The 21,007-nt window shown below is 44.5% G+C and overlaps 1 protein-coding gene across 6 annotated transcripts in view; it reads left to right on the top strand.

Moving 5' to 3' along the window:
- Positions 1-21,007, top strand: part of MYO5B (myosin VB) — a 289,538-nt gene that overhangs the window by 85,743 nt on the left and 182,788 nt on the right. For all 6 annotated transcript variants that reach the window (XM_060280366.1, XM_060280369.1, XM_060280365.1 and 3 more), the window contains exons 3-4: positions 9,679-9,850; positions 12,264-12,408. In XM_060280366.1, coding sequence (XP_060136349.1) covers positions 9,679-9,850; positions 12,264-12,408 — 317 coding nt within the window. The remainder of the gene's footprint in view (positions 1-9,678; positions 9,851-12,263; positions 12,409-21,007) is intronic.

Consider the following 21,007-nt stretch of genomic DNA (forward strand, 5'->3'; position numbering starts at 1 on the left):
TTCTTCTCACCTCAACAGGGACTTGTGTCTAACAGCATTCATCAAATGGAGCAGTTGTGGCATAGGAGATGACTGTGTTACTTGCACACAATCCTGGAAGCTTGGGAAGAACCTCTGTCTTCTCTGGTGTGTGTGGCAAGGAGGGGAGGAGTGGTGGTGGTCAAGTGGAACTGTAACCCTCCCCCCACCTTTTCTATAGGTACAGAGAGCAAGTGCTTGTTGGAAACTAACACCAATGGAGCCTGCTAATTCAGCACACTTCAGTTTGCATATCCATCAACTATTTGCCTAACACGCCAAACACACTGCTTAGATTTCTGAAGCTGAAATATGGAAAAGCTGACATCCTCCTAGTAGGAAGACTTCAGGAGCTCTTAACCCCTGCCCCCTCCAAAAACACAGACACGCACCCCAAACCCATTTGCTACCACAGCAGTAGAAAAAGACCTGGTGCAATTGCTTTTGTTAACTAAGAACATTGCAGTGACAAGCCTAGACTTTATGATGATGATGATGATGATGAGTGCAATTTTGTCTTGAAGCACCAGCGGCTGGTAGTGTTACAATGCGTTTAACCCACTTGGCTGGCATAATGGCAATAGGAGTTTATTAAAAATTTCTTCACAAATAGCTTTTTAAATTGTTTAGCTGCAAGCAGGGTGGATTTGATTTAAATCAATCTGATTTAAATCATGATTTAAATCATGATTTAAATCACTAGTCAGTAAGGCTTGATTTAAATCATAGTTTTCTACATAAAGACTAATTCTTGCTGGTATAACTTTAATATGCAAGTAGATGAAGATTTTTAGAATAACAACTTTTCATATTAGTTTTTTATCCCCAGTTTAATGGGTTATTCATATTTGGACAACTTTACTGTTGTACTTAGGAAGGAGAAAAATAATCATTACCTTAATAATAACAATTTAAATAGATTTATTCAACTGAAATAATAACATTACAGCATATGTTATTTGCTTAAACAAACATCCATGTTTGTTAACTAATTTGGCTAAACAAAAATAAAATATATATATTTTAAGAAACTTAGACTGTCAGCCCAGCCTACACATGAAAAACTTAAATACTGTCCACTTCAAACAATCAGAAAAATATTGTTTCTATTCTATTCACTGAACTTCTTGAAACTTAGCACTGAAGGGGTTGTTTCTGTATTCATAGGTTTGTAGAACAATAGGATTAAGGTCTTTTTCTCAACTCTGTTCATGTTATAACATTTTTGCTGTGAAGAAGAGGCATGTGATATCTGTTGAGTCAAATTCAGTTTTGAGAACTGCAAAAGTAAACCAAGCATCTGTGATAATATCTTGTAGGCAGAGAAACTGCCGAATAATCTTACAAAAACCTCTGGAAGAGCATGACATTGTGAATGGATTAATGGAATTTATTTACCCAAAAAATTAAACATATACAACCTTATTCTACATAATTAAAAATCTAATCTTTATTTCATGATGGAATAACATTTGGATGGTAATATATTTTCCTCAAAAAGCATTTTATTTTAAAAAAATCCAATTTAAATCAAAAAAATCCAATTTAAATCAAAAAAATCGATTTAAATCAAAAAAAATCCGATTTAAATCAAAAAAATCCGATTTTTTTGATTTTTTTAAAAAAATCATTGATTTTTATCCACCCTGGCTGCAAGTGTGCTGCGTTACTTGCTAAACCAGTGAGCAGATGCAGCTTTCACAAACTGAACATGCTCCAAGGACATTGTGAATAATTCAAAAGGTCTGCTAGGGGGGGAAAAAGCATCACTATTGCTTTGCATGTGATGCATTATCCAGTTATTAAAAGGGCGGGTGGAACCTGGGAATATCTGGATTTGTATAGGGTTTACTCCTTAGCCCTTTCTCTCCCCCCCCCCCAAAAAACAGTGAAGGTTTAAGATAAGAGTTTTTCTTCTACATGGGCTACCTTTCCAGGTTGAAGAGCCCCATCACTTCCCTCTACAGCACATGCAGAAACCTTCTTGACCACTGGACCCACTCTTGGTCTCAATCCACCAGAGCCTGTCTTCACATGCAGGGGAAGTCCCTAACTCACCAAGGGTTTGAGATCCATCAGTTACCCTCACCTGGTTTAACTGGCCAATTGAAGCCATTTCTCCTGGTTTGGCCACTGTCACATTCTGAATGGAGCCACCGGTGAGAGCTGAGTGGGGACCTAAGGTGGACAAACTACCCCAGAAGGAGAACAACATGCCCCTTATCTGAGATACTTTGTTGTTGTTGTTTAGTCGTTTAGTCGTGTCCGACTCTTCGTGACCCCATGGACCAGAGCACGCCAGGCACTCCTGTCTTGCACTGCCTCCCGCAGTTTGGTCAAACTCATGTTCGTAGCTTCGAGAACACTGTCCAACCATCTCGTCCTCTGTCAAAAGCTTCTCCTAGTGCCCTCAATCTTTCCCAACATCAGGGTCTTTTCCAGGGAGTCTTCTCTTCTCATGAGGTGGCCAAAGTATTGGAGCCTCAGCTTCACGACCTGTCCTTCTAGTGAGCACTCAGGGCTGACTTCCTTAAGAATGGATAGGTTTGATCTTCTTGCAGTCCATGGGACTCTCAAGAGTCTCCTCCAGCACCATAATTCAAAAGCATCAATTCTTCAGCGATCAGCCTTCTTTATGGTCCTGCTCTCTGAGATACTATCTTTCCCCCAACACCCCATACACCCTCAAGAATAACTAACGCTCTTATGCAATTAAGGAAACAGCTCAGACTGATACGGACACAGTAAGGGCACTATTGCATAGAAGACAAAAACCTGTGATAATGAATAGTTTAGGAGCTTTAAATTCTAGCTTTCTTTCTGTAGAAAACTGGTTTTCAGCCCTGCCCAAGTTGGGAAGCTTGAGGGGGCCACAGAAAACTGCTTTTGGTTCTGACCATGCCCACCTGTGGCTCCACCACAAGAAAATTAAATTTCCCACCCCATGCTTTTTGGGAGCTGCTTTTCAGGGTTCAAAAGGGGCAGGTTGGGCTTGCTGAGGCTTCTCAGACCCTGAATCCAGTTGCGGGAGGCGGCTGGCCATCCATCATGTAGTTGTTGTAGAGAGGATGTTGGGCTGCATTATCTGATCACCCAAGCGCTTCTCGCAACCTTGTCGCCCAAGCTGCCTGCTGTTTTGCTGTTCACCGGCACCAGGCAGAGCCGGAAAGTGCTCTCTTCAAGTAATGACTTCGGGAACTGTGTTTCTTTTCAAAGAATCGCACCCAACAGTCCCAGACGATCAAAGAGCCTTTGGTGCAGGCTCTGGCAAACAAACCTGTGATCTTTGCTGAAACAAGCTGGGTGGATGCTTCTGCTCGGGACCTGCTGGGTAAACCTCAGGCGGTGCTAATTGTGTCCCTTGTGGCTGGCTTGCTTCAGCCTCGCGCATCCATGGCAGGGGAGTGAGGCTGGGCTTGAGACTTCTGCAATTCCCAAAGGCTCTTCCTTTCAAATACAGGTTTGGCTGAGTGGGAGAAGACGGCATGGCTGCTGTCCTGAATGCAGACAAAGCCGAGCTAATATGGATGCTCGCACCATTAATTTCTGGGTTTGTCAATTTTTTTGGAAAAAAATAATAATTCAGAAATTAAATAAAAGAGGGAAAGTTGATGTATCTCCTTGTGCTTAGCATCCTTTTTATTTCTGTTGTCCTTCAAAGATTCTGATTGCAAACTGGCATTGTTAAGCGTTTGCCTGTATTCATGATTTCTGCGCGGTTGCAGAGTAGGTAATCTGAAATGGTTTTATTTGAAACTGTTGAATTAGTTGAATTTCAGCAGCAGAAGTCTTTTTCACTTTATCCACAAGGACTTTAAATGTTGTTGTTCCTTCTTTGATGATGGAAACTGGGGGGGGGGAGGGGGAATCACCATTGTCCAGTTTACACATCACAGTAAACCATATTTAATAGTTTACTGTGAGCACTCCTAATTCTTGGCTGTTTGGTTGATTTGGAGAGTTTCTTTTTCTTTTAAATGGAAGCCAAAGAAATTAGGAAAGGGACCAGAGGAACCCCCCACCCCACAGGTCTCCCTGGACTTTTTGGGCTTGGGCAACAGAACAGAGGCACTATGCAGAGATACTAGAGCCAAAATTCGTAACAGGAATTGTGAGATTAAGGGTAAACAAGTGATGCTGACAAGGCTGTCAAATTATTATTTATGTTCCAACTAGATCTAATGAATTGTGGTGAACAGCTGTTGCTAAATCACTTGTGGAGTAAGGCCATGCTTGCAACAAGTGAAATTAGGATCTCTCCTTTTGAGATTGTATACTGTCAGGTCATTAAGATTTTGAGGATCAAAATTATTATTTAGAAAAGCTAGGAGACCCATTTAAATATTATGGGTAGGGATAGGGAGCCCTTTTCTGCATACAAGGGTCATCTAGTTCTAGTCCAACCCCCTGCAATGCAGGAATCTTTTCCCCAATGTGGGGCTTGAACCCATGACCCTGGGATTAAGAGTCTCATGCTCTACCAACTGAGCTATCCCAACCCCCTGTATTAGACAGTGGTTTACCAGGCAAGGTAGAACGTTGCAGTAAGATTCTTCTTCCCCTCCACTGCTTGTAAGCGTATCTGAACATTGCCTCTCTCTGTTATATAAAATCATTGCTTTAAGACTAGTTGCATTCATCTTCTGCTTCGTGCTGCCAGAACTTGATGCGTCTTTCTCCCACGATGGGGCTTTGCAATTTAACTCCTCTTCTGGAATTGTCATCTGTCCTGGTGGCTTGCTGTCTTGCTACATGAAGGCGTAGGGTGCTCACGTTCTGCTAACAAGATGCTGATTCCCAGGCTGGGACCTGCCTGCACGTAGCGCCACGTATCTTCCAGTGTTAATGCGAGGCACAGATAGTGCCAAACTCTGTGTTCTGCCATTATGGTTTCGTCAGGGGTCTGCAAAGTGTTGCTTTATAGCTAAACAGCAGCAGTTGATGGCGCAAACGTAATGCCGAGCTATGGATTACTCTAAAAATGGAAGTGGGGTGGTAATTTTGTGTTGTGAACTCTGCAGGTATAGGGCAGTATCCAAATTTAATTAATTAATAATATGAGCATGAAAAAGGAGGGGGAGGTGAGCCTCTGAATTATGTTGAGATTCATAAATGTTGCATCTACGGTGCTGATGTTCTTGCCAACCCCTTTTACTAGTAATGATGGGTAAAAAAGGGTGAAAAAATCAGTCCTTATCCTTCACAAGAAAGATTTAGATATTTTGCAGACGGGTGCCACTGCCAAGACTTTTCCTTGTTGAAACTATTATTTTGCCATTGTTAGGTTAATAACTTTTATTTGCATTTTTACATACGATTCAAAAAGAATAAGCAAAGAACTGTTCTTTGGTTATCTCTTGCTAAAACTTCACATCTCATCTGCCTTACCTAACCCACTCTCCTCCCTCCTTTCCCCTAAGCTAAGGAATAGGGGAAGCCTTTTTAAAAATAAAAATAAAAATAAACATGCAAAGCAAACTCTCAGAAGAGATTTTATGAGTCATGCAGTTGTGGCATTTCCAACATATGGGTGGCCATATGGTAAAGAGTTTTTGGCTCTGTCTCAGCTGAACAGCCGTGCCTCCAAATTAGACTAAAGCAGCATGATATTTCCTCCTTTTATCTGTAAACACCTTTGTCACCCCCCCACCAGGGTGCTATTTCCTTTTTACTTTTGAGAGGGTGGGGGGCAGCGGCAAGAGAAATGAGGCGGCATCTTTATTTAAACCAGGGCGTGTCATATCACATTCAATATCTACTTTATGCTTTGGATTCATTTTGCACGAGTCCCCTGAAAGCTTTGACAGCTAAGTTCCTCCGGCAAAAAGTAAAAAATGGAGGCCTCTTGTCAAATCAAGAGAACAGGAAGGGAACTCCCAGGATGCTCACTTCATCCAACAAGCTTTTTTTTGGTTCAGGCACGGAGGGCTTAGCCGCACATAGCAGAGGGCAGGCAGGGACATCACTAAAGCTTGTTTCCCTTCCCTTCCCATGTTGCTGACGAGTTTTCTGACACCAGTTGATGAAGCCTTTAGATCCAGAGGCAGTATACCTGTAACAAAGGGAAGGCTTGCATTCAATGTGCAGGATCTACTTAGGGGTTGTTGTTTTTTTACTAGAATACAGGCACATTTTGCGTCTCACACAGGTCCAATTGCGACCATGTGGAGATCTCTGGGTGCCAGGGTAGTGACTGGCCTCCCTATCTTTCGAAAGCTTATTCATTGCATTTATATCTCCAAGGAGTACATGGTTCACACACAACCTCAGTGAGGTAGGTTAAGAGGCTGTGACTGGCCGAATGCCACACAGTAAGCTTCATGGCTGAGTGGGGATTTGAACCCTGATCTCCCCGGTCCTTGTCTGACACTTTAACCACTTGCAAAACAACATCAAAGCTTGTATCGTGTGAAATACATTCGACAAACACACAAGACGTAACCGGCTGTGCATTCACATAAACAATACTCTTCTACCGTATATATTCTTATCAGAATATCAAATGTTTATCTTGCACATAAACAACACATAAAGTGCAATAATATAGACGGAAGTCCCAATAGATCAGTTCGTTCATAAAGACCAAATATCTACAGTGGTACCTCGGTTTAAGTACACAATTGGTTCTGGAAGTCTGTACTTAACCTGAAGCGTACTTGACCTGAAGCGAACTTTCCCATTGAAAGTACAGACATACCTCGGTTTAAGTACACCTCGGTTTGAGTATTTTCAGTTTAAGTACTCCGCGGACCTGTCTGGAACGGATTAACCCACTTTGTATTACTTTCAATGGGAAAGTTTGCTTCAGGTTAAGTATGCTTCAGGTTAAGTACAGGCTTCTGGAACCAATTGTGTTTGTAAACCGGGGTACCACTGTAATGGAAAGTGGATTAATCTGTTCCAGACGGGTCCGCGGAGTATTTAAACTGAAAGTACTCAAACTGGAGCATACTTAAACCGAGGTATGACTGTACTAGTTTCTGTTCCACATATGTTCATAAAGTCCAAATTGGAGCCTACTACAGTTCCACAGAGTTTACAATGATTTCCAGAAAATGCCTTGTTTCGCTGTCATGGGCTTCATCAGTGGTACATGTTCATATGTAGTATATCAAAGTCATGGAACTATTATCAAGATAATAGAACTTATAACATAGTGGTTTCTGCAGAAAGCACTATGTTATAAGTTCTATTATCTTGATACTACATATGAACATGTACCACTGATGAAGCCCATCATTCTGTGGAACTGTGTGTAAACTTGTGTGTGTTTGTTGACACTCTAACCACTACACCACACTGGCTTCCTAGAGTACTTCTGTTTTTTTTTTAAACATAATTTTTATTGATTTTACAAATTACAAAAGACGGTACATACATGAACACCTTTTCCACCTTCTTCCCACCCCCCTCCATGGGTCCTCCCCTGCCACAGAAGTATCCCACGTAGGTGAACAGTCAGAAATGGTCCATTTTATGATTGGATTTCTGCCCTCCTCCCCCTCCCCTGCCCCCAAAGCCCCCCCCTGCCACCAGGGAGCTCCAGTAAACCAGGGCAGTACGCAGGAGGTCATCCATCCAACCATCTATTGTCATACCAAAAAAAGAATAAAAAAAGAGAAAAGAGAAAAAAGAGAAGAAAAAAGTGACAAAAAAGAAAAAAGACAATACAAAACAAACAAAAAAATCTTTCTTCCATTCATAATTGTTAAACCATATTTTGTGGGCTTCCCCACCCTCCCCCCTTCCCCGGTTTTCCTCCCTTTTTTTATCATCTTCAACAGTTTCTTATTTTATAAAATACACCTTTATACCTTATACTACTTTTAAATTAGCTATTATCATTTTCACCTAATGTCCAATCACTGAAAAATCAAACTCCCATTTTTTCTTCCTGTGCCTAATTTTTACCCCCTCTATAAGCCTCCATATTTTCACCTTTTTCCAAAATCAATTCACTTTTAAAACTATAACTATTCCCAATCTAACCTTACATCCCCGATTACCGGCTCCACCCCCCCCAATCCAGCAAGTTCCGTTGTCAGCAGTCCAGTTATAATCCTGTTAATCCATCCTTATAATCACAACTTCACTTTCCCTTCACCCCACCCCCTGTTTACAGCCTTTTGCCATCCAGGCCTCCATACAAAACCCCTGAGCTTCTTCTCTTCTCTGCTTATTTTTTCCCTCTTCCCTGTGGGCATTCTGGAGTTCCAGTAAATCCAATCGTGCCCCCCTCGAAGGGGAGGCACTCCATCCGACTTTTTGTAGAGTAAAATCATCATTTTTTTTCCTGGTGGGCTTCATTTTGTGTTATATTATCACAGTCCTCATCTTCATCTTTTCCTTCCAAATCACAGTCCCCATCATTGTCATTCTCACACTCGTCTTCTTCAGTTTCAATAGCTTCATCCTCTAAGAAGTCATATTCTGCCATCACCATCTGGAATTGTTGCTGTAACTCTTGCTGTTGTGTCTCCTCTTGACATAGTTCTATTCTTACTTCCCACATTAAGGTCAAAACAGTCCGCTGGAACTCAGGCGAATACCTTTTTGTTGACATAGTTCAATCCTGTCAAGGTCAAAACTTGTCACATGGGGTGGAATATGGTCACAGTTTATTTTCTCGACTCCATTTTAACAAGCTGGCTGCATTCTTCAAGTCTTATTAAAAATAAAGTTCGAACTCGCATTTCAAAAGCATATAAACCAAAAAGGAATTTCCAAAAAGTCCAGAAATAAAGATAGAAATAAAATTTGACTTATAAATCCTGATCAGCTCACTGGGTTGTCTGGGCTGCCGGCTCCCGAGGGAAAGAAAGGTCTTTCTTGGTCTTAACCTCTTTCTTCAGGGCACTCACAACCACAGTCTCTCTCCCCTTTTACCCTGCATTTAGGGGAGATTCTCTTTGATGCCTTTGAGGGATCCTTTTAAGTTGAGATCTTCTATTTACGGCTTCGGGTTTCTATTTACTGTCTCTTATGTTGCTGTGGGGGGTGGTGGCTTCCTCTTTCCCCCCCTCTCTCCCAGGTCCAAATTGTTTTATAATCCAAATCGTGAGGTTACTTACAGTCTTATTTCCAATCGTTTTATTTTCAGAAGAATCCAGTGCTCTCCGCCTTCGGCTTGAAGCTTCTCACCGCTAGGATAACGTTACCGCTCAAAATGGCCCCTGCGACTTCTACCCTCCTCGCTCCGGAGCTCTTATTAGAGCTTGCCGGAGAGTTGGGGAGTCCGGATTGGGGCTCTGCTGAGCAAAATTCGCCCCCGGGACGCCCTTCCCGAGGTTCTAAGGGGCGCAGCGTCGCTCTCGCTGCCCTCCCCACTCCTAGCAGAGACGGGCCGTCTCGGAGACGAGACGGGACCCCGCCGATCGGCGCTGGCGCTGAACCGGAAGCTCTTCCTAGAGTACTTCTGCTATGGGGCAGCTATATAAATTAAGTAGGTAAATAAATAAATATGGGGAGAGCAGAATCCCACATAGAGAAGGATCTGAAATTATTTTCCTTGAAGCCTAAATTTATTTTAACAGGGGTTGTTTTATTTGATGTTTTAATGTGTTATAAACTGCTTTGAGATCCCCCCCCCTTTTAAATATAACATGGTATAGAAATGAAGGGGACAATGTCAACAACATTTTACTTTCTTTACTATTTCAGATTCTGGCATATCCTATTGATGCTAAAGCCAACAAGCTTCCCTTCTTGCGAAATCCAGATATTTTGGTTGGAGAAAACGACCTAACAGCTTTAAGTTACCTCCACGAACCTGCGGTCTTGCACAACTTAAAAGTCCGATTCTTGGAATCAAACCACATCTATACCTACTGTGGTGAGTGTTGCAATGTGCCATTTCTTTCAATATATTTTTTGGGGGGGAGGAAGAGGGTGGCAGGAGCGTGAGATATGAGAAGATATCATCGTGACCGTCACCACCATGTGTTTTTTTTAATAAAAAAATTAAAAGACAAGTAGCCCAGAGTAACACAGTGAATTATTAATTCTGGATCAAGATGTCTTGCTGCTTGATACCACCTCTGTTTTCCCTGGCCATTGTCCATGCTGGCTGGAACTGTGCAAAATTGTCGTCCAAAACATCTGGAGCAGGCACCCCCAAACTGCGGCCCTCCAGATGTTTTGGCCTACAACTCCCATGATCCCTAGCTAAGAGGACCAGTGGTCAGGGGTGATGGGAACTGTAGTCCAAAACATCTGGAGGGCCGAAGTTTGGGGATGCCTGATCTGAAGGCTTCCAGACAACTAAGGCTGTACTAGGCTTTTAAGCAGGTAGCTTAGTTTATTGCTGCACAAGAGATTTTTCTGTTTGTTTTTAAAAGGATAGCCATGTCTGTCCATTCATGAATCAGCAAAAACTACTTCAAACATGGCCTTTTTTAAGAGACAGACAATACAGCGTTAAAGGGCTAAAAGCACCTCTCATAATAGAACTATAGAAATGAAAAGTCACATACATGATGAGGCAGACAGATGAGCAGGAAATGTACATCTCTCTTGGCAGGATATAAGCTCTCTCCGCACATCAAAGAAGTATCACTGAATCCTGCACTGTACTTTTTTGTGTTCTTTAAAGGATTTTCTTTTGTAAGTCACCTTGAGGGCTTTTTCTAAAGTCGAAAGCTGTGGTATAATAAGTGCTCCAGTTTCTTTTTAAATCCTGCAGCACAGAGAAATGTTTGTTCTAGGAAAAAGCCATTCCTTGTCTTGTCCTGCCCTGAGAAAAACGCTGATACCTTTAGATTTCAGCATTGATTGATTGATTGATTGTGTTGTTTCTTAAATAATGGTATGGGACAGCTGTGCTCCTGAAACCATCCTGAAAATAGTAGAGGGGAATGCGAAAGAAGAAGAGTGCTGCCTTTAAAAAATAAGTCCTCTACATGCTGAAGAGGCAACCCACTTGCATTTGTATTTTACTGAAAATCTGCTTGCCTCTTCAGCAGTGCAAATGGCTGTGCTAAAGAACTTGTGGCTTAGTGCACATTTCTCTCTCATGTGCAGTTGTAGCTTTGCTGCATTATGGTTGCAGAGGGCAAAGTGGTAGCAGGTGAGTTGAAATGTGTTGTTGTTTAGTCGTTTAGTCGTGTCCGACTCTTCGTGACCCCATGGACCAGAGCATACCAGGCACTCCTGCCTTCCACTGCCTCTCGCAGTTTGGTCAGACTCATGTTGGTAGCTTCGAGAACACTGTCCAACCATCTCGTCCTCTGTCGTCCCCTTCTCCTTGTGCCCGCTATCTTTCCCAGCATCAGGGTCTTTTCCGGGGAGTCTTCTCTTCTCATGAGGTGGCCAACGTATTGGAGCCTCAGCTTCAGGATCTGTCCTTCCAGTGAGCACTCAGGGCTGATTTCCTTAAGAATTGATAGGTTTGACCTTCTTGCAGTCCATGGGACTCTCAAGAGTCTCCTCCAGCACCATAATTCAAAAGCATCAATTCTTCGGCGATCAGCCTTCTTTATGGTCCAGCTCTCACTTCCATACATCACTACTGGGAAAACCATAGCTTTAACTATACGGACCTTTGTCGGCAAGGTGATGTCTCTGCTTTTTAAGATGCTGTCTAGGTTTGTCATTGCTTTTCTCCCAAGAAGCAGGCGTCTTTTAATTTCGTGACTGCTGTCACCATCTGCAGTGATCAAGGAGCACAAGAAAGTAAAATCTCTCACTGCCTCCATTTCCTCCCCTTCTATTTGCCAGGAGGTGATGGGACCAGTGGCCATGATCTTGGTTTTTTTTGATGCTGAGCTTCAGACCATATTTTATGCTCTCCTCTTTCACCCTCATTAAAAGGTTCTTTAATTCCTCCTCACTTTTTGCCATCAAGGTTGTGTCATCAGCATATCTGAGGTTGTTGATATTTCTTCCGGCAATCTTAATTCCGGCTTGGGATTCATCCAATCCAGCCTTTTGCATGATGAATTCTGCATATAAGTTAAATAAGCAAGGAGACAATATACAGCCTTGTCGTACTCCTTTCCAAATTTTGAACCAATCAGTTGTTCCATATCCAGTTCTAACTGTAGCTATATTCTCATATGGTGGCCATAGAGTAAGAAACCACAGTCCACAAACCACAGCTAGGCTGGAATAGCATCATCATCATCATCATCATTTATGTAACATAGAAGTGATTCAAAGTTGATTGGTAGTTCATATTTTAGAATGTATTTAAAAAATTTCTTCTTTGGTGTGGCTTCTAACTGTTTGCATGCTTGCATGTTTTCAAGGTATTGTGCTCGTTGCCATCAATCCCTACGAACAGTTGCCAATCTATGGACAAGATGTCATCTATGCATACAGCGGCCAAAACATGGGGGACATGGATCCTCACATATTTGCAGTTGCAGAAGAAGCATATAAACAAATGGCCAGGTGAGTGGAATAATTGCCCACCCCATCTGCAGACAGACTTGTGCACTAAAACCAAAGCTATCCTATATTCATGTAAGAAAGCATCCAAATTTGGTTGGCAGGCTGGTTCTGAAAATCCTCATGATTGGCGTGGTGTCATGGAGTAAAATGTTTGCTACTGAATGCAGAACCCAGCAGCTTCTGCAGAATACCAAGGTTTTTGACTTAATTTCTTCCTTTCTTTTTGAGCATTCCTAGTCCACATGGTTTCGTTACGGGGTGGGAGGGGGGTAATTGAGCATGCATTTGCCACGGTGCACTAATTCCTGCTATCAGTTCTGCTTATTCATGAAGACTAGTAATGATGATAGCCTGGTAGAGGAGTTAGTGGTTTGAGGAGGGTTTGCTTCTCATCACCTGTTCATGCTTCTTGGCTTCTAGTTCTCTCTTTTACCATTCTCCCCTTCCCTTTGGATGACTGCAGATGCTTCAAACCAAACCCTAGGGCCAGACCAACGATGCACTGGCCCTGCCAAGCCCCTCCACCTCACTTATAGATACATTCACATGCTCACAGTTAGGACTTATCTTTTTGGAACCTCCTGGACTGGAAACTAGCTTTGTTGACTTACCTGGCACTGGAAAAGAAGCCTGCCAAGTGCTAAAGGAAATGTGTGACATTGCACAGTTGCTTTGAGTTCATGTAGAAAAGCAGAGTATAAATTATATAAGTAGACAGATAAACACAGGCTCCTTTGACAGTCAGGCAAGGTGAAGCCACTGGTTACATGCTTGCAAAGGGGATTCTGGTGCTGACACCGCATTCCTCTTCCCCTTCCTCTTCTGGGTAAGAAGGAAGGCAGAGGAGGCAGCAGGAGAAGCTTTTGGGCTCTCCTAGTCCCTGACAGAGTGTGATTCATACTATGGAGAAGTCTCCTTTGAAGGCCTTTGTCCACATTGAGAATTGCATGCAGAGCCCCATTTTCCCACTGAGGTGGTTTGGATGTTTAGTGTCTGTTCAGTGTGTGTGTGTGTGTGTTTACTGGGAACAACTGGGAGTGCACAAAGCCGCCTCTGTCCTGTTGCAAGATAAGCCCTCTGGGAGCCTTAGGGAAGAAGGAGACCGTGGAAGCTGCTTGCAAGCCTTTGTCCAAGGGGAACTGACATTTGCCTACCTGGCTGGGTTTGGTATAAATACTTCAAGGTTGTTGCTTGTCTATTTGTCCCCTCTTCTTCTAACATCTCCACACTTTCCAGGTCTAGATTTGTGTTGGTTTCTGGCCATATCCTTCCAACCACCGTGCATGCAATATTCTGGTTGCCCTTCAAAAGCAAACAAACAAACATCCTCTTCAAAACCATGTGCAGATTTCCCCCGAGTTTGAGGTTTCTGTGTCTCAGTTCCAGTTGTAGAATTCAGGCTTGTTTGTTCTAAGATTTGTGGTTTTGAGATGTAGGACCTTTTAGTGCAGAATTCCAGAGCCTGTGGCTGCATTTGAACTTTTACTTACCTTCAGTCTTCAGAGAAGCTCCCCTCACCTTTTCAGCATCCTTAGTTAGCGACAGATGATGGTGCATCAGCAAATTCCCAAAACTTTCACCGGGGCCCTTAAAAAGGTGCTTTTATTTCTCTTTCTGGAAGCAAAAGTTTCATTGACTGTGCCTCCCTTATTGATCTTATTACTTTTTACCGCTGTTAGCTTGCAGTGCAACTTAATCATCCTGACAACAGTGTTTGAGCCAAGTTTGAGACTGCTGTGAGCAAGGGAAGCTCTCTGGGCTTAATTGGGGTTTAATCCACCCACTCCTGCACTGAAATTGGCCCAGGCTGCAGTCGGAAGTTGCTGACGAGTTGGCGTTGGCAGAGACCCCCGAGATGCGAGTCTCCACAGCAGTTTTGTCTTTCAAGCAAGTTTTAAGAGCAAGTCTGAGCAGTTATACTCCTTTGAGCTCCCTGGTGGGGCTGTTAATGCAAAATAAGCATGGTATCTTTTATGTTTGGCCTCAGTGCGCAAAAATGAGAAGGGTGCAAAAGTGCCGGGCTGCCTTCAGCAAAGTGCTGAACTGCTTTTCCGTCTGTTGTGCTATATAATATTTTTTAAAGGGTGATACCAGGGAGGGTCAATTGAATGTGTGTCCAGTGTCTGCACTGTGGAGAGGGGAACTGAGTTTAGGATGCTGAGTAAACCGCGGTTCTCCCCAGTGCACAGCGGCATTTTCCATTGTTGGCTGCTGTGCTGCTGGGCTTATGCTTGAACCTGGTGCAATGTCGGTACAACGTTACCTGCGAAGGGTGCTTGGTTGACCTAATTAGACCATCAGATCACACTGTAAGCGAAACCTTGGGTAATTTTGTTGCAGTCGTGGTCAGGTTTCATGGGAGCGTTTGCAGGGAGGAAAAATGCAGCCTGTGTGGTTCTGTCGCACTTGCTGATTTATTTTATCGATTTAAAGCATTTACGCCCTACAATTTAGATAAAAAGGCTTTTGGAGCAGCTTACAAAAATCAGTACAATCCCTGCCCTAAGGTTCACAATCCATATATATATATATATATATATATATATATATATATATATATGATGCACAAGGAAAAAAGAAGTGGGAAAAGGAGAGAAAAGTAAGCTCAGGTCCTAATACTTCAAGTTGTAGCTTTTTTTTTAAGCACAGTTGACTAGCTCTGCCCGTGTAGTTTCTGACTTCCTAGAAGGGCAGCACTTTCCGTACATCCTCTATGGAGAAGGCCTGCGGCATACATCCAGTGGAACTGTATGCACGCTTAGCAGAGTTCTGCAAGAAGCGAGGCTGTGTAGGTATGTGGCATCATGAATTTTCTTTATTTACAGCAAATCAAAACAACAAAACATGGCTAGTGTGAACAGTGTTTCACACATGCATTGATGCTGGTCTGCGACCGTATTAATAAAATCATTCATTCATTCATTCATTCACACATGCATCTTGTCTGTCCAAGAGCAGAGAACAAAGAGCAGAAAACAAAAGCAAACAGAAAGGAAGTTCTCTAGTCGATGAGTTCCGTTCCCATACTTACAGTGTTATGGAATGTAAACGGAGGATCACATGATCCTGCGATGAGAGAATGAAATACTAGCAAGCACCTCCTTGCTGAGGCCGGTGGGTAGTCTGGCTGTCTTGCCCTTCCCCAGATCAGATCCAGGAAGACAGCTGGTGTCACTGGCCAGGCCAGGAGCAATGGGCAGGTTCCGCCACAAAGTTCTTCCTCTAGACAGCAGACTTGATGGAAGATGGAATCCTTATAGGATAGGGCTTGATGCAGTAACCCTCTGCGTCAAAGGAACTTACCAGTGTCAGTGGTGTTTGACAGTGGTCTGGTTTGCACGGCACAGTAAACAATGGCTTGCCAAAACTGCACCCTCCTGGAGAGGAGCTTGCTGCCGTTTTGCTCCTCCTCATTGTTGTTCTGTGGAGCAGTGTCATCAAAAACAGAGCGTGTTGTTAAGCTCTCTCCTCACTAACCAAGAGTTGTAGCAAAGAGCAAACATTGGCTATAGCTTGTTAATGAATCATAGAATCATAGAGTTGGAAGAGACCACAAGGGCCATCCAGTCCAACCCCCTGCCAAGCAGGAAACACCATCAAAGCATTCTTGACATATGCCTGTCAAGGAGAGAGCTTAACCACAGGGTTTGTTTCAGATAACACACTAAACTGAACCTTGGCTCTATTCATACCTGCACATCCGTATTGCCTTGGCAAACCGTAGTTTGGCTTCCCATGTCTTGTGTACCAGGTCAGGAACTGGGGTATGCTGCGTCCACACAGTGTAATGCTCACTGCAATTAGAGAAACAAATGTAACGTTTTCTATAGTAAAAAATGGTTTTCCCCTTCGTCTCCAATCCATTTGTTATGCATATAATTGTCGTCCTTACTTCATAAATGAGATGTTGGCCTCTTCTTTTTAATTGTTCCGGACTATATCATCAGTCACTTTGTTTCCAACTGGAAAGGAGGTTGAGATGGACCAGCAATCTAATGTGATGTGACACATCCTTCCTGTGCTGTTCAAGAGTCAGTGAGCAGGACCAAAATTGCTCTGTTCCGACTGCTGCTGGCCCACATGAGACTGGGTTGTGTTGTGCCTTGCACGACACTGTTCAGAAGCAAAAAGGGGAAATGCATAGTATTAGGGTATTCATCTCATCAGCCAGGGTGTGGGTTGGGGGGTGGAAACAAAACCAAGCCAAAAAAACAAAAAAAAGTTATCTGATCATGCTACATAAACAGTTACTTATGGCAAATCCCAACTGGCAATCGCTGAACTTTCCAGTGGCTTTTAAGAGATGTAAACATAGCAGGAACCGGTGGCTAACAGTCAAACCTAAGATGCGTTCATAATTAAGACATTATTTTAGCAGAGAGGGAAAGGTTGAACTAGAACAAAAAGTCTCAATGAAGGGTAGCCTGCCAAGCCATTGAACTAATACTTAAGATCTCCAGATTTTCAGCACATTTAGGGACCCCCAATTCTGCTTGGGACCCAGGTGGTGCTGTGGGTTAAACCACTGAGCCTAGGACTTGCTGATCAGAAGGTCGGCGGTTCGAATCCCTGTGACGGGGTGAGCTCCCGTTGCTTTGTCCCAGCTCCTGCCAACCTAGCAGTATATTGGGCTTTCTAAAGCAAATTATATTGGGCAGCCCCACATAAAAAGCTTCACAGTAGTCCCGTGCAAAACTTCTGAAATTCCTTGCTCATACAGTCATCAAATAATTGAAGCCTAATGTTCTGTGGATACCTGGGTGGAAACCTGTTATCTATTTCATCTGGGGGAGATTGATTCACCTTCCTTGGAAATGAGGCTATAAACACCAGCCTAATTTCTGTACTGGTTTCCACTCACATTTTCCTGGTTCCCCCACCTGCCTGAGGAAGAGTTCTGGAGAACATGAAAGCTTGCCACACCTTTGTGACATTTTGGATTGATCCCAATGCAGCAAGAGGCAGGGAGTGTGCACAGTTCTGTCAGTAAAGCCCGAGACTCTGAATCTCAGGTTCATGGGTTCAAACCCCATGTTGGGCAAAAGATTCCTGCATTGCAGGGGGTTGAGCTAGATGACCCTTGTGATCTCCTTCAATTCTGCGATTGTTTGAACATCTTTTCAGCCCAACGGCTGCTTTCTCCCATAGGCAACAGATTTGACTCTTTGCCTTTGCTCAGTAGCTTGCATTCCAGTCATGCAAACACCAGGTGTTTCGATATTCCCTTTTATTTATTGTATTTATATCCCACCTTTTTTCCGAGGAACTCAGGGTGGTGTACGTAATTTACCCCTCTCCTCATTTAATCCCAACAACAACAACAGCCCTGGGGGATAGGTCAGGCTGAGAGGCAGCGACTGGCCCAAGGTCACCCAGTGAACTTCATGACCAAGTGGGGATTTGAATCCTGGTCTCTCAGCTCCTATAGGGACCCAGGTGGCGCTGTAGGTTAAACCACAGAGTCTAGGGCTTGCTGATCAGAAGGTCGGCGGTTCGAATCCCTGCAACGGGGTGAGCTCCCGTTGCTCGGTCCCAGCTCCTGCCCACCTAGCAGTTCGAAAGCACATCAGAGTGCAAGTAGATAAATAGGGACCGCTCCGGCGGGAAGGTAAACTGCATTTCCGTGCACTGCTCTGGTTCGCCAGAAGCAGCTTTGTCATGCTGGCCACATGACCCGGAAGCTGTCTGTGGACAAACGCCGGCTCCCTCGGCCTATAGAGCGAGATGAGCGCCGCAACCCCAGAGTTGGACACGACTGGACCTGATGGTCAGGGGCCCCTTTACCTTTACCTTTACTCTCAGCTCCTAGCCTGACAATCTGACCACTTCGCCATGCTGGTTTTCAAGCCTCCATCCTGACAAGCAAGAGGCAGAAGCACTCAAGAAGGGTTTGGACCAGGGTTAGTGAAGAAGGGGGAGATGTCGTGGTCTGTTGAGGGGGTGTCGATTGGGGAGAGTCCCAAAGTATGGAAGAGAGGTCTGGAGTACTACATTCAGTCCCCAAACCTGAGGTGCCCCACCCCTTCAATAAAGGCGTTGCCCAACTCTGACCCCTTGTTCCTTATCCCTGAATGGCCTCACCCAACTGCTTAATATAAGATGGACCCCTTTGGAACCCCATCACAGCACCGCAAAGTCAAGCAAGAATCCCTAAACTCTGCCTTCTGGAACATGCAGACATGAATGGGCTAGATCAGCCATCCCCAAACTGCTGCCCTCCAGATGTTTTGGCCTACAATTCCCATGATCCCTAGCTAACAGGACCAGTGGTCGGGGATGATGGGAATTGTAGTCCAAAACATCTGGAGGGCCGAAGTTTGGGGATGCCTGGGAAAGATCAATGCTGGGATGGAGTTAGAAATATGATAATCCATGGGAAGAATTTTGTTGGCATGTCTAATCTAGAAAAGTGGATTTCTGTAGAAAATGGATAATCTGGGACAAAATTTGCTGCCTGTGCCCTTTGCCAAAGAGTGGGAGGACTCAATCAGCAGCAGTTATTTGGTTGTATGCACTTTGGTCCACTAAGTTCCTTAGCATTTTATAAAGGGGCGTGAGTGACTGGGGGGGGGAGATTTGCTGAGAGTGTGGAAAGTGACATTTGTGTGGCTATATGCCCTCCTTCCCCGGAATAAAGACTCATGACACCAGGTTTAAGATTTAATTAATTGGGTGGTTAAGGCCACAACTTTATTAAATATGCATGTAGAGCGGAATTGGCTTAGGCGTTGGAACCTAACAGACTATATCCGACTCCAACCCGTGTGTTGAAGTCTGTGAGAAGTTAACCACCAGAAAGGAGCCCCGCGACGTAGATCAACTAGAGCTCCTCCTGTGGCCACCGATGGGGCGTGCCTTACGGCCCAGGCAACTCCAGGCTCAGGACCAAGCCTCGCCCCCGGAATCCTTTAACGGAATTACCTCTCCAAGATAGGGCAGCTGATGACGCACTTGCCCCTCCTCCACTGATTGTTATGCAAATTTCCAACGCCTAACCGCCACTCGAGCCCACCCTGGCTCGCCGCCAATCCGCTCACATGTAGTCACCTCATGCCAATTCGTGGGTATAACATAAACCTTATTTAATTATTTAATATTATAACGTTAATAAGGGGGGCTGTGATCCTAATCTCTTATTCGCCTAGTTATGTACACTGACATGTAACCAATCGTGGATACCCGCAATTATGTTTTCGAGCCAAATATCATTCCCCATAGGCGACAGATGCACACCGTCATGACGATACAGGGCTGCTTCACTCTGTTTTAGGCTTGGGTGCGAGGCTACTCGGCCATTCAAGGCTAGCACTCTGCGGATCACGAAAGAATTCAAGCGCCGCCTAGTTCTGTTCATAGCGATCGGGCAACGTCCATCGCGCCAAATGCGCCTCTCCAGCAGGGATGACCAAAGCAGCGTCATCCCCGGGCAGGAATCCAATAGGGTATCAAAATCACGGAATATTTGCAACTTCAAGTCCACTGCGTTACGGTAGGCAAGGTCGTTTTCCCCTAACTGCAGCACAAGCAGGTCAGGGTAGCCAAGTGAAGCTGCCCGGCATTCGAGGGTTGGCAACAGCTCGTTCCACTTCATGCCTCTCTTTGCAATCCAAGACACTCTCACGGATGCTGGGAGGCCCAGCCCGTGCCCCAAGCCCACTTCAATCGCCCTTTCGCGGGCCCAATGAACCACGCTGTGCCCGGCTATCCACACGCGCACTATCCGGCCACCTGGAAAACAAAGAGTGACACCCTGGGATCAGCTGTATGCTACGTACGAATGTATCTTTTGTATGCGTTTGATTTCCACCTTCCCATGTCCTGAATCCTCTCGGAAGACAGGCCCAGGTGCATGGCTGCAGTAGCTGCACCAATCCTGAAGGAGTGGGGCGAGAATTCGGTAGGGTTATACCCGCAAGAGGCGATGGCCTTGCGCATGACCCTGGTGAACTGCTGGCGGGTAAGCCTGGCCTTGTCCGGGTGAATAAGGAAGGGACCTGGGCCCGCCGGACGCAGATGAAGGAACCTCCTGGTATCTTTTACTGGACACGGACCCGCGGCCCCTGTCGCAGGGAGGCGTAGAACAGCCCCCTTTCCCTTCTGGTCGGTCTTTGAGCGTCGGATGTGTACTAGCACCTGGGTGTCGGACAGTGACACATCCCCTATTAAAATACCCCGTGTGACACCATCCGATTGGTCCTCACAGACCACCTCCCCTACTCTAAGCGCCCCAAAGTATGCGATCGAAAACGCAGCTGAAAATAAGCGCGCTTCGAATTTCGACCAGCAAAGGATTCGCAATTGCTTGTGTATCTGAACCAGCATGTCAAACGTGATAGGCCGCCTGTTGTCACTGGCTGGAGGCTGGAGCCGACGCCAGCCCTCCATAGCCCTGCGTAGGTGGAAGCTATCGCACGGGTCTATGAAATAAAGTGATTTTGCGAAGAATGTTATGGCTGCTGTGTGGATTTGAAGGGTCTTAGCGGCTCGCCCCAGATTCCTCAAATGCACCATGTATTGCATAACCTCTTCCTGGGAAGGCGGACCAGGAGAAGGACCCGTGGTTCCTTTCTGCCTAAACTTATTGAAATCTGACCAGGCC

Source organism: Zootoca vivipara, chromosome 11, assembly GCF_963506605.1.
Source record: "Zootoca vivipara chromosome 11, rZooViv1.1, whole genome shotgun sequence".
Classification (NCBI taxonomy): domain Eukaryota; kingdom Metazoa; phylum Chordata; class Lepidosauria; order Squamata; family Lacertidae; genus Zootoca; species Zootoca vivipara.